We start from the raw sequence: 17,459 nt of genomic DNA, 5'->3' as shown, positions 1-17,459 counted from the left end.
GGAAGACAGAAGCACAGTGAATGTGGGTAAGGACATTCCAAAGTTTGCAAATGAAAGCAAATCCCTAAAACATGATGCTTTTGCTAAACTATTATAAGTAACTCAGGAGAGAAAGGAAGACACACTCCTATATGAATGCTCTTTCATTTTTTCTCTTCGCTATTCAGAGTTCCATCCAGATGCTGCAACTTTAAGCAACTACAAGAATTTTCAACACAATAATCGAGAAAGTAAACTAAGGTGCAAATACACAAAAGGGAAAATGATAATATAATGTTTATTAAACTAACTTAAAAAGAAATATTTTAATTTAAATTACTCCATTTAAATGAATGAAAGGGATGGTCCACAGTAAAACTAAAGTACTATTTCCAAGAATTTTATTTTATTATCTAGTTCTGGAAGCATTTTCAGCTGTTGAAATCCATCTTTATCACTATAACTGACAGAGTTGTTCAAAATAAAGTTCCTGCCCAAATTGGACTGGATATGCAGATGGGAATGATACACTCAAAATAAGACAACCAACACCAGTAACCAGTTTTTCTTGATATTTATAGTTTATATTTACAACAGTAAAATGAAAACCAATTAGTCATTATGTACACGTGTTAGTGAATATTAGTACTTCACATTTACATATGTATATGTGCATTTGTAACTATCAAGTAAAAAAGATAAATGTTAAATTACTTTTACTTATGAAAAATATATAAAATGTGACTGATACACACATCAACTTCAAGGCTTGTACAATACTCAGTGCTTAAAAATATTTGGGGGGGAAAAATCCCAACTCTATTTTGATGGAAGATATTAAAAGTAAAGAGGTAAGAGAATAGTGAGTGTTGAGTGTGATTTTAGTAAGTATGGAAGTGAGCAGGAAGAAAACAGGTACACGTCTAGACAGGAAACACACAGCACAAACCAGATGAGTGGAAATGAAAGACGTGACATGGAACAGAATCAAGGCACTTCCAGAGAGGGCATGAGTTTGTTTTGATGAGCTCATACTATTAGCCAATGCGGAATTGACTTCCTCCTGGAATTTCATTAGGACACATGCCGGGGACATTTCCCCTCCAGTCCGCTAGTCAGTTCTTTATGCCTCTTCCGTGGGCAAGGATGCAACTTGCCATACAATGACCTCACACAACTTCGGGGTGTCTCTGTCCTTACTGAAGAAACATCGGAAGGCATCAACTATAGTCCCAAGCATGGGCTTGGGTGGGGCTTTTTGGACCTCGAGTTTCTTCTCTAAAAAGCTGAGGTCCCTAGGACAGCTCGCAGCAGTGAAGGGAGCCCCCAAACCTTTCCCAGGGCGCTTCCCAGCCCATTCCCGCGGAGAGAGGGCGCGGGGTGCCAGGCCAGCCTGCTAGTTGAGGCAGGGGCAGCAGAAGCAGCAGATGGCCCGGCAGGGGTTCTTCTTCTTGTACTCCAGGGTCTTGCGCACCTGCGCCTTGGCCTGGCCCGTGTAGTCCACCGTCTTCTCCACGTTGAGCTCGATGACGTTGAGGGTGTCGGCCTGCTCCTCCACCAGCACCGCCATCTGCAGGAAGAGCTCGTGCACGTCTCGGATGCGGCTCTCCAGCTTCAGCAGCTCGCGGTGGCGGCTCTCGATCTCGTTGAGGGCCGCCCGCGCCCCCTTCACGTCGGCCAGCAGGTTCTCGGAGAATACGTCCCACTTGCCCTGCTCGAACATGTCCTCGATCTGGTCGCCCGACACGTCCTTGCCCATGATCTCCAGCTGGCGCTGGATGCGGATCTTGCAGTTGTCGCGCTGCTTCATCTCGGCCTGGTTGTAGTCGTGCATGGCGCGCTGGAAGGTGCGGGTGAGCGCGCTGTACTGCGCGCGGGCGATGCGCGCCACCGCCGCGTTGGGCCCGTGCTGCGCCTCGGCCGCCTCGCTCAGCGCCTTCATGGCACGCAGCTTGCGGTGGATGCTCTCGCCGCGGGCCTTGATGTCCTTGGCGATGGAGTTGGTGTCGCGCTTGATGCTGCTGAGGCGCCGCATGGACGTGAGGAAGCGGGCGTTCTGCTTCCCCAGCCGCTTCACGTCGATCATCAGCTGCTGGTTTTCGTCCTGAAGCGCCTTGATGTCTCGGTACAGGGACTCCAGGATGTGGTCCGTCTCGAACACGAAGTCCTCCTGGGGCGAGTCAAACACATCGTCCTCGTCTGGAAACTGCTGGTCGTACTGCTTGGTTAACTCCAGAAGTTCTGAGAGCCGGTCCTTCATGTTGCCTGTGGGTGGAGATAACGGAAGTTAGATTCCTCTAGTGAGGGTGATCAAGAAGTAGTATTCTGCCCTGGCTGGGGTGAGCCAATTGGCTGGGCATTATCGTCTGCAGGGAAAGGTGGCCAGGTTCCCCCTGGTCCAGGCACATGCCCAGTTGCATTTGACTTTTGTCTCTTCCTCTCCCATCCTCTCTCTTTAAAAATCAATTAAAAATCTTTTTTAAAATAAACATTTTGCTCAGCAGTCCTGATTCTTTATTTCTGGGTACAATAAATGCACTGAAATGAGCGGACATTTTGCTTACAGGTAAAGGACGAATATGACTAAGAGTCATGAGCACAGTTGTGTTTTATACCCTGTAGGTCTCTGCAGTTCAACATTACAGGTGCCCAGGATTCAATCAACAATTTAAAATTGTATATTGCATTGGGAACCAATCCTTTTCTTGCTTTTAAGTTCTCCAATAATTGCAAATCAAAACAGACACAGAAAAAGGGGGGAAAATACTTGCAAAGATTGTAATTTTAAATCAAGAGAGTCAGTTTAGAAGGCTTTGGGGCCAAGTCTAAATGTCTGTTTAGTGTCTATTTCAGTCTCAGTCCTGTTCATCATAATGATTCTTTACATGGTGACTACATAAATCATGGTTTAAATTTTTTTTCTTCTAAAAATGTTATAAAAGTAAAACATGCTTGAAGTAAAACAACAACAAAACACACAGACAAAGATAAAATTTGGAAGTTGAAATCTCCTTGTTCCTCTCCCCAGTATCATTAATACATACTTCAGGTTAAGCACTTGTTCAATACTCAGTGCTTACAAGTGTTTGAGGAAGAAAACAACAATACATACTCATGGGAGATATTAAAAATAAAGAAAATAGTTAAGTGTTTAATGCAATTTTAATAAATAAGAGAGGTGAGCAGAAATAAGATATATGTGAAGGCAGGAATCACATAGCACAAGCCAGATAAAGAATCAGTAATGAAAGATACACAGGTTTCTCTAAGGTCTCTAGTGGTAAGCATCAATAACAAAGCTGCTTTAAAAACAAAAAATTACATGGAAAATTTCAATCCTACACCAGCTTAGTAGCAATAATAAAATACACTCCCATTTATCCATCACACAGCAGCCATGTTTGCCCACTTTTTAATGTTTTTTTGAAACAAGTTGGTAGCTCAGTAGAATTTCCATGTTTTTGTAAAGGTGTTGTGATAATTTCCTCACTTAGCAAGGCAAAATAATGCTATGTCAATTTTTTTTTTCCATAAAAGTAGCTATTGTGTAGGGCCAGTAACCAATTTCTAGGCACTTTCCATGTGATACCCTCTAAATCTTCATACAGACTCCATGAAGTAGGCATTATCATTTTCCAAGTTCACAAGTTGAACATGGGAAGATTAAAGAACTTAGCCAAGGTCACCAATAAGTAAACATTTGGGTATCACACTTAACCACCATCCTCAACTATCTTCAGCAAATGTACAAAAGTGAGTCATGAAAGACTACCCTATTAAACAAAGAAATGTCGGGTCTGGAGCCTCTTGGGAGGGACTCCAGTGCAGGCTGAGACTGGCTTGGTGGGAGCTAGGAAACAAGCCAAGGCCAGCCACTGCAGGTGCCAGGCTTGTGGCTTCTTGGGAAAGGCCACAATTCAAGCTGAGGCCGGCTGCCACTTGTGCTGGCCTTGGAGCTGCCTGGTAGCAGCTTCAGTGTGAGCCGAGGCTGGTCGCTGCTTAAGCTTGGGAAAGACTGCAATGTGAGCCAAGGTCGGCCTCCACCTATCTGGAGGGTCAGGAGCATGCTTGGCATTAACTTCTGCCAGGGCAAGCAGGTTGGGCAGGGGAGGATCTCTGAGGAATGCCACGCCAGGGCAAACGGTGTCAGCCAGGTTATTGGAGAGTGACAGCTCTGGACCAGCCAGGTGGAAAGAGAGCATAACAATGAAACAATGGCATCTGCCAAAATTTCCATCCCCAGAGAGATTTCCCACCCATCCCTGGCCCTCCAGCCCTACCCTAGGGTTTGTCAATTAAGTTTCTCTCTGAGTGACCCAGCACTTTTCCAACTGCTGCCTCTGCACTGGAGCTCAGAGTGAGCAAGCTTGTGGTTGAGTCCTTTAAGAATAATATCTTGGTCTTCCACAGCCCTTCATTTCTCCCAGCTGTAATCCTCATTGGTTTCCAAAGCCAGATGTTATTGGGACTCCTCTTCCCGGCACAGGTCCTCTGGGCTGGGGGGCCTGGTGAAGGGGGCTCATATGCATTACAGCCAAGTTACTATCTTATCCGGGGAAAGTACATTAGTTAGCTAGTATGGAGTTGAGCTGCATCCATCTGCTTTAGTTAGTATACAATTTATTATACTATGCAAGAGGTAGATTGGAGAGATAATGGGTAAATTTTCATGAAAAAGGCAAGAATAGGTGATAATATCTTCCTTGCATCTTGGCCATGCTCTCTATATTGCTCTCCTTAAACCAAGAATCACTTCATACATAATATAAAGAGCAAAGCACATTTCAATGATACAGAAAATGGTATTGGATTGATGTTCAGGACGGTCATTCTTTTTCAAGACCTAGCAACCATAAAGTCATGGGTCCTAAATTAGGTGAAGGTCTAAGCATATTCAAAGGCTCATTCCCTAATCTGGTAAGGAGAGAGAAAGGGAGAGTATGTGGTGTTAAAGATGCTCTATGAAGATGCAGAAAAGATGGTGGCTTTCACCTTGCCTTTCTGACCCAGCCAAGCCCCTAGATGAGTTAGTCCCATTGACGTAGAAAGTGCAAGCATTAGGAAAATTATAACAGCAAGTCAACCAAAGAAGCTGCTGTTTCTATGAATGTCCCCTAAAAGTTCAGGTATATTCCTTGCTGCAATTATATCAAAGTATAGAACCAGGCACAGAAAGAACATCAAACTAACCTACACAACCAGTAGCTTCAATCTGCACTGTGAGATTCTAACAAGGGAACTATGGGCTCTAGCCAGTTTGGCTCAGTGGATAGAGCATTAGCCTGTAGACAAATGGGTTCAATTCCAGTTAAGGGCATGCACCTTGGTTGCAGGTCGTTCCCTAGCCCAGATCCTAGTCCGGGCACATGCAGGAGGCAACTAATCCATATTTCTTTCACATTGATATTTCTCTCTGTCTTTCCCTCTCACTTCCACTCTCTTTAAAAATCAATAGAAAAATATTATCTGGTGAGAATAACATAACTAACTAACTAACTAACTAAATAAATAAATAAGGAACTATGGTAAATTAGAATGAAAAATCAAACAATTCTATTGACCTTCCTGTCTCATTGTGATAAAATAGTAATGTAATAAACTTTAGTAAATCTTTATATATATTGATATATAAAAGGCTAAGAGACAGTCTGACTGGCTGACTGGCCGGTAGCTATGACACACACTGACCACCAGGGGGCAGACGCTCAAAAAGGAGTTGTGGAGCTGTGGTCACTTGGCAGTAGTGGTTTGCAGGTGACACACCCTGGAACCAGAAAGGAGGGAGCCCATTTCTTGCAATTAGAATCAACTACCAGAAATCTACTTCTGCTTTCTAATCCTCTTTTCAGGCATGCATGTCATCTGTCCTGAGAACTAGATCCCTCGGCGAAGGAAGGGGAAATTGCACAGCCCTTCTTTCACGGGGCAGTAAGACTGGATGTAAGAGAAAACAAAGAAACAGACAAATGGTTAGCACAGTGGCTCTCAGACATTAGGAAGCAACAGCATGTACGGAACAACTACAAACATTACAGATGTTGGGCCCTTTCAAGTTTCTGATTCCACAGGACTAGGATGATCTGTTATTCAAACACACACCAAAATGTATGGCCCATTCCATAGGTAGTTATTGTGGTAGCTTTTTATTCACAAACACTACACAGTTCCAGACAGCTTATAATATCATAGTCCCCCGGTTAGGGCCAACTAGACGAGGAAGCAATTGATAGGGCAAGATTCACAAACACAGGGGAAGAGAGTTTCAGAAAGTAGATTTGTACTTACTTCAAAGACCAATAGGGTGATAACTACATAAGTAATCCAAACTCTGTGTGCTACAAAGATCAACCATGGAAGTCATTGTTCCTTACTTGCGTCCAAGGAAACCAGTTATAAACACAACACATAGTTGTATCTCTGATCATAAAAGAGAGGTTTTTTGCCTAATTACAAGGAGAACAAGAGGAAAATGTTACTACGTGGTTAAGAGCTGAATTATACACCACCAAATTCATATGTTGAAGCCCTGAACCCAGTAACACAGAATGTAATCATATTTGGAAATAGGTCTTTGAAGGGAGAATTAAGTAAAAAAGGAATTCTTTATGTAATTCTTACATTATTATACATTAAGCAATATATGCATTAAGCAAAATTTTCCCATCAGGAACAAAACCTTTCCCTTGTTTCACAGAAATATGTTAAATTTTCACAAGTGGAGAAACTTCAGACATGTGGATACACAATGCAGAGCGAGGCAATGTGCAAGTCATGTGAGGTTTAATATGGAGATGAGTTTGTAGATTACAGGAGGGAAACAAATCTGAAAGCATAGAGGGCCTTCTTTTTGTAGTTATGAAAAAGAAATGTATTAGAGACTACTCCTCTGTCATGTGAGTTCAGAAAGCGCAAGACTTTTGCTTCACTTAGGAACTAAAGTACACACACACACACACACACACACACACCATTCAGTTATTATGACTAAAAAGATCTTGCAATGTCTCCCCTACTTCATAAATGAAGTTACCACGTTCTGATTTTCAGGTTTTACCATCTCTCTCTCTCCTATTTTATTTTATTCCAATTTTTAAGTCTTGTTAAAAGAAAATGATGATTTACAAATCAGAATGGCTTTATGCCTAGGTTCACCACTGCTCTGTATGGTGCCTTAATGAGCCTTTGTGCAGCGACCACATGACATCTTTGTGAAAGCTAGGAGAATGCCTTTCTCCAGGAGGATGCATCCCTGGCCTAGGGCACAGAGCCTGATGACCTGGGCATTGATGGCTCTCATGACCGTCTTATCCATGTGGCCAGGCACCCTTGTGCTGGGCACAACAAGTGCAGCCCCATGTGGTCACCCTGAATACACCCCTCTCCACCACCCAACCCAGTCCCTCCAGCCCAGCCATCACCACAAGCATCTGGTAGGGGCCAGGAAATCCCAGAAGTCCTGTGTCACAGTAATTTAGTGCTACTTTATGGGACATGCCATAGTAATACAAGTCTTAAAGCAGTGGTTCTCAACCTTTCTAATGTCGTGGCCCTTTAATACAGTTGTTCCTCATGCTGTGGTGACCCCCAACCATAAAATTATTTTCGTTGCTACTTCATAACTGTAATTTTGCTACTGTTAATGAATCATAATGTAAATATCTGTGTTTTACGATGGTCTTAGGCTCTACAGCAGCGGTTCTCAACCTGTGAGTCGCAACCTGAGAACCACCATCGGAAAACACAGATATTTACATTATGATTCATTAACTAATACATTATTCATTAACTAATACATTAACTAATACATTATTAATAGTAGCAAAATTACAGTTATGAAGTAACAACAAAAATAATTTTATCGTTGGGGGTCACCACAACATAGGGTCTGTATTAAAGGGTAGTAGCATTAGAAAGGTTGGGAACCACTGCCTTAAAGGATAACAAGTGTACTTTCTCAAACAGATTGATTCAGATCCATAAGTGAATGAATATTTTCATTCAACTGAGTAAGACCCATTGTTCTGCTCCATTTTTAATTTTTAAAATTGACACATCTAAGAGAAAAAAAATCATTCTTTGAATCTATAGAAAATTATAGGCTGGGGAAAAAAAAGTCTTATCTTCTTGCTGCTTCAAAGTTAATTTAAAATCAAACCAAAAAACTTGTGCTGGATCCTAAAGTGTATTGGCAAGAACACACTTAATAGTTTACTTTCTTGACATTTATTCAAAACACAATTTGAGAATTTGAGGAGTATTAATTAAGAGGGGTTATTATAAAAGTGCAAGGCTAGAAGAAATAATAAAAAATATGGCTTGTTTCTCTCCTAAAGCAAAATGCAATAAAGAGTTTCTCCAAAGCATTTTGGGAAAGTCTAATCAAAAAGAGTAAGAACCTCCCTTAAAAAAAGGTTTCTGTAGTCTTTAATTTTATAGAGAACTTATTCCCATCTAAGTCCACTCTTCAATCACTTGTATTCATTTGTTTTTCCCTGACACTTTCATTTTTCAGTTCCCTCAATCAGAATTTTCTGCCAATGTCTCAAGAGAAGAAGGGCCCTAGCTGGTTTGGCCCAGTGTATAGAGTGTTGACCTATAGACTGAAGGAAAGGTCCCAGGTTCAATTCCAATCAAGGCTCACGCCCTGGGTTGAGGGCTCAGTCCCCAGTAGGGGTATGTAAGAGGCAGCTGATCAATGATTCTCTCTTGTCATTGATGTTTCTCTCTCCCTCTCCCTTCCTCTCTGAAACAAACTAAAAAATATTTAAAGAAAGAGAGAGAAGTAAGAATGCTTCCCTGGTCAGCCTTGAATTCTTTTCTGAGTATGGAAAATGAAAAAGACAAGAAGCAGAAGGCCCCAAATAAGTCAGGGGAGCAGCAAAAAGCTTCAAAATCCCAACCAGTACCAACTAAAGAGAAGCATGGGGCTGCTGGTGAACCAAGTAAACAAAGAACCTCCGGGATAGAGACCAAACCAAAGAAATCTAAGAGAGATGACAAAGCTTCTTGTCCACAAAAGGTGGCACAAGAAAATAAAAGAGTAAGAATTCACAAGAAGATACCAATTCCTCCACTGCCCTTTCACTTGCCACCAGTTAACCTGATTCACCAAGACATCGTGAGGGGTTGGTGCCAGCAATTAAAGCTGAGCACCAGCCGCCAGCAATGGGAAACATATAATAGATGCAAAAGGGGGGAATGACTCTGGACAGTTTTGGTCTTCCTGAGCTGACTGCTCCCCTGGTGGGGGGGCCTGCTCCTGACCGGGGTGCTGCTGCTCTCCTGGAGGGAATGGACAATATTTTCGTGACAACTTCCACCCCAGATGATGTGTCTGCTCCTGGAGCAGAACTGCAGCCACTACCTGGAAGACTGGGAAGATGGAGACTGTGAGGCTGACACAGGAGGCCTCTGGTTACAAGCGGTGTGTGTGTGATCCACGGACAAAGTCTCCTGCAGACACAAGGGTTGGGTTCAGCTACAGTTTTATGCTGGGCAAGCCTGAGTCTCTGATAAACTGGGGCAAGTGTGTGTTCACTTTTCTTGATACCTTCCCTCAACTTTCCACCCCAACACCTGGAGGATAATACGTTGTGCCCCAAATGCATTCATAGGAATGAGGTATTAGCGAGAAGCTTCCATTGCCAAGAAAAAGGGCACACCTATGATTGTAATTAATATGGTAGAAAGGTGACTACAACAACTCCATGGTGCCACTGACAGCAACTCCGGGCTGCTAGACACCGTCCATTTCCCTGCTTACAGGGCCCAGATGGGTGGGGAGCAGACATTACTCTCGGACTTACCAACAGCACCTCTGCTTCGTTTGTTGGGATACAGTTATGTTTTAAAACAGACATGCATTTCACAAACTATCATTCATTGCGGTGAAGATGCAAAAGTCACTCACACCATCCAACGATGACCCATCTGAAACAGAAGGAACTCCAGCAGCTTTTGCATGGTGGGTGCCTGAACTGAACCTCTTGAAGGAAGTGCAGAAAGAGGTGTGCTCCTCACTAGACTCCTGCCTCAGAACTGTGTCTGCTCCCCCCCAAAATTCTTAATATTCAAAACATTTTTTGAAGTTATCTTAACTTGGGGTTTCTGTAGTGTGTCTCTGGGATAAAAACACGGGGCACTTGGGCCAGTATCATTTCCAGTTGTAACTGTTTTGTATATTTTTGCTGTTTAAAATATGCCCAAGGTTACTTCTGAGTCATAAATACCTAGTATGCTTAAAATACATATGTAAAGCAATTCATCTGCTATGTTTTGAGAACTTTGTTGTATGCAAATTATTGTTAATGCTCTTAACTCAGTAGGATTAAGCCAAAAGGCATGATTTTGTTTATGCACTTTGAGATAGAGAGAGAGAGAGAGAGAGAGAGAGAGAGAGAGAGAGAGAGAGGAGAGATAAAGAGGAAGTTCAATATGCACATTTAATTCAAGCTAATGAGTGGGCAGCTTGGGTTTTACTTACAGCAGCAGGTTTTTGGATGCATTCTAAAGAAATGCTCTATAAATCAAAGCAGCTGTTCCTTTATTTGATCCATACATCTCTTCTACAGCTAAGTGTTGTGCAGCCCCTAAATGAGGAATTAGCCCCATCCCTTAATTTGAGAGCCCATCTCTAAACCACAAAGCTCCATTAGTTTCTTTTTCCTGAACCTCCCTTAAAAAAAAAAAAGTTTCTGAAGTCTTTGATTTAATAGAGAACTTATTCCCATCTAAGTCCATTTGAGCTGCTATAACAACATACCAGAGATGGGGTAGCTTGTAAGAACAGAAATTTATTTCTCACATTTCTGGAAGCTGGAAGTCTGAGATCAGGGTGACAGCATGCTCAGGTCCTGCCTCTAGTGAGGGTCTGCTTCCTGGCTCATAAATGTCCATCTCCTTGCTGTGTCCTCACATGGCAGGAGAGGCAAGCAAGTTCTTGGGGCCTCTTTTATAAGGACACTAATCCCACTTGTGAGGATTCTACTCTCATGGCCTCACCACCTCCCAAAGACCCTGCCTCCTGATTCCATTGCCTTGGGGGTTGGCATTGCTGTGGACCAGTGATTGCTACTTGTGCCCTGTCCATGTACCTGTAAGATGACATGTTTTGGTAATCCTTTCCCTGTCTTACAGCTTACATTAGGTATGTATGAGGAAATCATTTGTTTCTAGCCCATTGTCTCAGGATGGAGGGGCTCCCATCTGAAGAGTTGAGTCTGCGGTGTCCCATCCGGATCCAAAATGATGTACATCATGAGAAAGCCTCCAGATGTAGAGACTAAGCTATAACGGGATGAAACTTCTAGGGGCCCAAGGATAAAAATGAGCATATGTTTCTTGCAGGAGAAATGGGAATGCCTTTTGCCAGAGGCAGACTATATCTGATTACCAAAAAATGGCCACAGATTCTTGCAGTACTTCCGATCAAGAGGTTGTGTCAATTTCTCTACCCTCTGAATCTGGGTTTGGTCATGAAACGTGCTTCGACCAAGAGGACAGTAGCAAACATGGTGCCAGCAGAGGCTCGAGTAGCACTGGCACATCTGGGCTTGCCCTCTCTTACTAGTGGGGACACTGACACTACAATGTGGGAAGCCAGGGCTAGTCGCCCGGAGAATGAAGACCACAAGGAAAGAGAGGCCAGCACCCAGGTGACCCACCGCTGCAGCTGTCTAGCTGTCTGAGCCCCGGTGAGTAAGAGAACCACTCAGTACTTACTCTCTACCATGTACTGTGTGGAAGCTTTATAGGAATTATCTCATTTAATTTTCATGGGCCATGAGAAATAACAATATGATCTGGGGTTGGTTTGTTATACTGATACACCCCTCCCCACAGTGGGTGTTCTTTAAGGAAAACCTAAGAGAATGGCATGGATCACAGATAAATCATCATTTTGGAAAGTAAATTCTCAGGCATTTAGAAAAAAATTTCCATCTGGCTCCTTTAGCAGAGTGATTGAGCATTGACCTATGAACCAGGAAGTCACAGTTGGATTCCCTGGACAGGGCAACCTGGGCTTGATCCCCAGTGAGGGGTGTGCAGGAGGCAGCAGATCCAATCGATGATTCTATTTATTGATATTTCTATCTTCCTCTCCTTTCCTTTCTGAAGCCAATAAAAATATTTTTAAAAAAGAAATAAAAGTCCATTGCTATCATTTTAAAACACAAATATAAGTAGCACGTACCAAATAACTGTCCTGCTGATGTACGTCACCTACTCGATGAATACAGCCTACTTATTATATACGTTGGTTTTAATGCAGTAGATGCTTGCAACATCCCTATTCATGTTGTATATAATTGTTACAATAAAACATGCACATAAAAGAAGCCTGAATTTCTTAACATGTGTGAGGACAGTCTTCCCTTCCTTTTGAAGATTGTGGCCATAACCAAAGTAAGAAAGTAAGAAGAAAAAAGAACAATGCTAAAAAAAAAAAAAAAAAAAAAAAAAAAAAAAAAAAAAAAAAAAAAAAAAAAGAAAAGAAGGTGACCTCACACACAAGCAGGCTCTGTAGACAATGCCATATGCTAAAAAGGAGTCCTTGGAGTCCTTGAGCAGTGGAGGTGGGCCGGCACAGAGGCACAGGGCAGCTTCAACCTTGGCCAAGTTTCAGTCTGATAAAAGGTTCTGAAAACTTGAAGAGCAAGTTTGAAGTGTAACAGATCACCAAAATAGAGAACACTGGGCCGGTGAAATGCACCTTCTCACAGGACTCCACTGCCATGTTGCACACCTTCCTTTGTCGTCCAGGACTGGACCACACCTGATTCTTGCTATAACACTACAAAGAGTATCCATTAGTGGGACATTCACTAAGTTGCTAAGAACTTTAGAAGTTGATTATGGTTCAAGAGGTGAAAGGCAAGCAGAATACTTCTTTTCAGAGTTGTAGAATCTGCTTGGAACTCCACATCTACTTAGAGAGGGGCCCACTGTTGAGCCTGGGGAGATACTCAAATCCAACTCTGCCACCACTGGGAGGAGCCTGGGCGACCTCGCTGGTTTTAGCGTTCCCAGCAGAAAAAAGGTCCATTCCTGATGCATGAGTGCTGTTCAGATCTCTTCTGGTCACATTTCTTTGCAGTCACCGTATCTTCCCCATATATAATACCTACTGCTTAGGATGGTGGAGAGAACTAAATGAGATAGTTCACGTAAAGTTCCCAGAACAGTGCCTGGCAGAGAGAGCAAGCACTCTGTATATGCTACTGATTTCTGTCTATTCTGGGATTTTACTCCATTCTGAAGACTAATGCAGGTTCAGTAACTATTGTATAAAGGGTGCATTTGCTCATTCATGTTCCACTAATAGTTTATTACCTGTCTCATCTACAATCATGAGTGAACACCAACACCTGTGCATTACTATATTCTTTGGGGTTTCAAATTACTTTTTTTTTTCTAATTCTGTTTCTGTACAATCTCTCTTTTTTTCTGCGTATGATAGCAAGCCATGATCTCTTGGGGTAGGGGGGTTGAAAGGTAGGATAAGGAAAATAAATCAAATGATACAGAACTGTTTTACATGAAAAGTAAAATTTTCACGTCATCTAATACTACTCTATATTAAGGAGTGACCAAGTCTATGATATAATCTGCAAACTCTCTTGTATCCTAAAGTTTGTGAAGAGTTAAGAGACAAGCATTCAGAATAAGTGACAGGATAAGATGAAATATAGAACATTTCCCTGGAAAACCACAGGAGTTCGGCATTTTTCCTGCTGGGGGCATCTCTCAGGCTGCATGGCCTTGGGGCAGGACCCACAGTGCTTGCCCAGCACCAGCATTTTTGTGCAGGAGAAATTAGGTAAAAAGGAACGCCAAAGGCTACCTGGAATGGGAGAGGGAATTTTAAGCTGGGAGGGAATCTTCATGTTTTACTTTTATGTTTGAGAATCTCACGGTGGTTCAGGGGTGGGGAAAGAGTCTGGGAGTGCCGAGGCCAGCCTGAGGACTGCTGTCTTCAAGGCTCAGGGATTACAAAGCCAGCGCTCCGGTTTTCTCTTGGGAGCAGATGGACAACTTCCATTCGATCAACACTCATTGAACGTTTCCCTCATCAACATCTCACAAAGGTAAGCCCCATCCCCCACCCCCCCCCCCCCCCTTAGTTAGGTTTTGCTATTAGTGTTGGTTGGGTTTGTTTTGTCTTATAGGGAATAGATCTTGCTCCTCAGTTAACTGACATGATTCCTGAAAGCAAATGTGGTGTGGGAGAAGGTGCTATTATTCCTTAGGAACCACATGCAGATCATATGATCTAAAATGATCCTGAGCCCTGCCGGCATGTCTCAGTGGTTGAGCGTTGACTTATGAACCGGAAGGTCACTGTTGGATTCCCAGTCAGGGCACATGCCTGGATGAGAGCTCGATCTAAAGTGTGGGGCATGCAAGAGGCAGCCCACCAATGCGTCTCACTCATCATTGATGTTTCTATCTCTCTCTCCCTCCCCCTTCCTCTCTGAAATCAATAAAAGTATATTTAAATATATATTTTTTAAATTATCCTGAAAACCAAACAACTATTCTATGATCAGTTTCTATATTATCTGATAACTCAATGGACAGAATATTATTGTCCTATATTCACTCAGAACCTCGGGGAAGTATAAGTTGTTAGGTGCTTTGCATTTACTGTATAAAAGAGGGCCAAGAAAACAAATTCATCTATCACAATGAACATTTTTATTTCAAAGTGAATATGTCATGAAGGCAGTTCAAGATCCTGAATTCACCTCCTCTGAGGTCATACCAAATCAACCATTACATCTTAATCATTTCCATTTGAAAAAGACCTGGAAGCTATCTGAACAGCCAGGACAACAAAAGATAAAAGGGCCACATTGAGATGCCTCGGTGAGGCAGGGATGTGATAACCCACGATCAGGAGAAATTTCACACAATATCTCCCTGTGGAGTGAGGGGTTCGTGTCCCACACCAGCCACCCCAACCATTGAGACCTGTTCCCAAGAGATGGGCCCTCAAAACATCTGGATTTGCAAACCAATGGGGCTGCAGTTTAGAAAGCACCTAGATATGTGAAGGAAATTCACTAGCTAATCTTTTTTATTTGGGGGGCGGGGAGACAGAAGGAGGGAATTTTGTGAGTTTGATTTAACAAATTTAGGCCATAGGATATTTGTAATTTAAATTCCTTGTATCTACTGCATGCATGCATCCCAGAGGAAACAGGAAGCCATGCTGAACAGGAAATGTTTTTCCGTGGCTTCTTTATAAAATTCTCAGACATCTTCTCTTTTTTACATTAGGGTGTTCACTAAAGTGATCTTCAGCAAGAGAATTTTCTTTTGCACGTTGAATTTGCACCTCCATTTCCTGCCTTAACCACTCTTCTAATTTTGCATTCTTGGAGCAAGATGGACTATTAGAGCTGATCCTCCCATGATCTGCGGAAGTTTTCCCGCTCCAGGAAATGCGGCCTTCCTGAATTTGTTGATATTCTTTAGTTGACCATAATCATCCTTCACACTGGCTGCATTTCTGGTTGCAGAGTTACTAACCACTAGTCATCTGCATTCAGCCTGTAACACCTTCCTTGGAGGCATCTCACCATCATTCTGCAGCCTGTGGTGGTTGGATAAAAAGGGGCAGCATGCTAACCTGACTATCGATAGCTCAGGGAAGGCCTGCCTGCCAGCTTTGCAAACTCAGAGACCTAACATAACCACAAAGGATGGTCTGAAATGAAAACTTTTAAACTAAAAGCAGTTTATGGCAGGTAGTTATGTCCTAGGCTAGATTCTTTCCTGACAAAAGTCAATCTTTACCAAAACTAAGACTGCCTGTTGTCTTTAGCATCTATGATAACATATCTTTGGAATGTCAGAGTAACTTCCCTTTTTCCAGACCTCTCAGGGCACAGCCAATATACCAGGGTGCCAGGGCAGAGGCCATAAATTCCCTCAGTGTTACTATTATCATGTTAATTATGGCTGTTAACTATTCTGTACCCTCCTACTTAAAAGAAGCATATGTCTAACATTTTACTTTTTATCCAATTTCAAAGGTTTCTCCACTTTGCTTTCTCCCACTTCCCTAATCTATCACTAATGGATTTCATGTAACCACTTACACCTCCTCCTTTGAGTGTAAAGAATAAAACAAGGTGAAAAACCACCTTTGGAGCATTATCCCAACATGTTGAGATTCTGCTTCCCAGCAATTGTTGACAGTTTGACTCAAATAAACTCACAAAAATTCTTTGCAGGTTTGAGTGTTCCTTACATTAACAGTTAGATGGTTCTTCTTTAGTTAACCATAGTAATTTTTTCTTGATCTCATATTTCTTCCCAATTTCATTTTCTTGAGACATGTTGTTACTTTCTGGTATTATTTCATCATTAAAAGAGTCATTTGTTTCTATATCCAATCTTGGCATGTTTCTGACTTTGACATCTTTGTCCAACAAGTATTTATTGAGTATCTACTATGTGCAATATGAGAGGATGATACTAGCTCAGTGAGCAAAATAGACATGTTCTCAGTCCCTCAAAATAGATAGTTTTAGATTAAAAAAAAAAAGCTTTTATAGAGCATTTCTAAAGAAAGAAATGAAAAGTTCAGAAATGTGAAAGACTTCTGAAATATTTAAAACAGAGACATAGCTGAAACCCAAACTGACTTAGGCAACTTCCTGATCTCAACACATTTAAAGACAGAATTCTCAAGAGAATAAGGGAAATACATCTTTGGTTTTCTGTGCAATTACAAAAATTTTCTTAATTTTAGTAGCTGGTGTCAACTATGACACAAAGATATAATAGGTTAGTGTTTAAAAGAGGCTGCAAAGGTGAATAAGCCTGCACTGAACTCCCAGCTCTGAGCAAATTGGAGTAACACTATCAACCTCAAGGGATACTCAGGGGCCTGACATAGAATAAGTAAATCCTCAATCCACACAATCCTTATGATTTTACTCATGGTGGCAAACATATGCACTCTCCATGAACATCAACAAGAAAATCTATAGATGACAGTTGAGTCATTTATTTTTTTACTTACTGCCCTAAAACAAACAAATAAACAAACAAAGACAAAACCTCCACTATGACCATTTTATCCTGCCTTCCTTCTAGACATGCCTTCTAAACAGAGATGTCCCTGGTGTGAGAGGATATTAAAAATCAAGAAACCACAATTCCTGCCTTAACTATGCTTACAATGTATGGGGAGAAATAAGCAAGTTTTGAAATAATAAAGGAGTAAGAACTGGCCAGAAAAGGAGAAAGAGGACCCAGCTTAAGCTTCTTGATGGGCTGGGAGCTACAAACTATAGCACAGCACTCTAGGACCAAGAAAGTGAAGTGGCCAAGAAAGTGAAGTGGGCAGATGGAAGGTGCAGACACTGACCTCTGAGCAAATGGGTTTCAAATCAATCTGAACCAATGCAAAAGCAAATCTGTCAACCCCATCCTAGGCCAGAATCATCAGATTCTTAAAATTCACT

The 17,459-nt window shown here is 42.0% G+C and overlaps 1 protein-coding gene across 4 annotated transcripts in view; it reads right to left on the bottom strand.

Moving 5' to 3' along the window:
* Positions 1 to 366: 366 nt before the first annotated feature.
* STX11 (syntaxin 11) overlaps positions 367 to 17,459 on the bottom strand; it is a 31,839-nt gene continuing 14,746 nt past the window's right edge. For 3 of the 4 annotated variants that reach the window (XM_045572885.1, XM_036414418.2, XM_036414419.2), the window contains exon 2: positions 367 to 2,244. In XM_045572885.1, the coding sequence (XP_045428841.1) occupies positions 1,376 to 2,244 (869 nt within the window). In that variant the 3' untranslated portion in view covers positions 367 to 1,375. Of the gene's footprint in view, positions 2,245 to 11,113; positions 11,379 to 17,459 lie in introns of those variants that run through there. The other variant, XM_036414417.2, reaches the window with a different exon arrangement.

This window comes from Pipistrellus kuhlii, unplaced genomic scaffold (assembly GCF_014108245.1).
Source record: "Pipistrellus kuhlii isolate mPipKuh1 unplaced genomic scaffold, mPipKuh1.p scaffold_m20_p_5, whole genome shotgun sequence".
Classification (NCBI taxonomy): domain Eukaryota; kingdom Metazoa; phylum Chordata; class Mammalia; order Chiroptera; family Vespertilionidae; genus Pipistrellus; species Pipistrellus kuhlii.
This window is presented reverse-complemented; position numbering and strand designations above follow the sequence as displayed.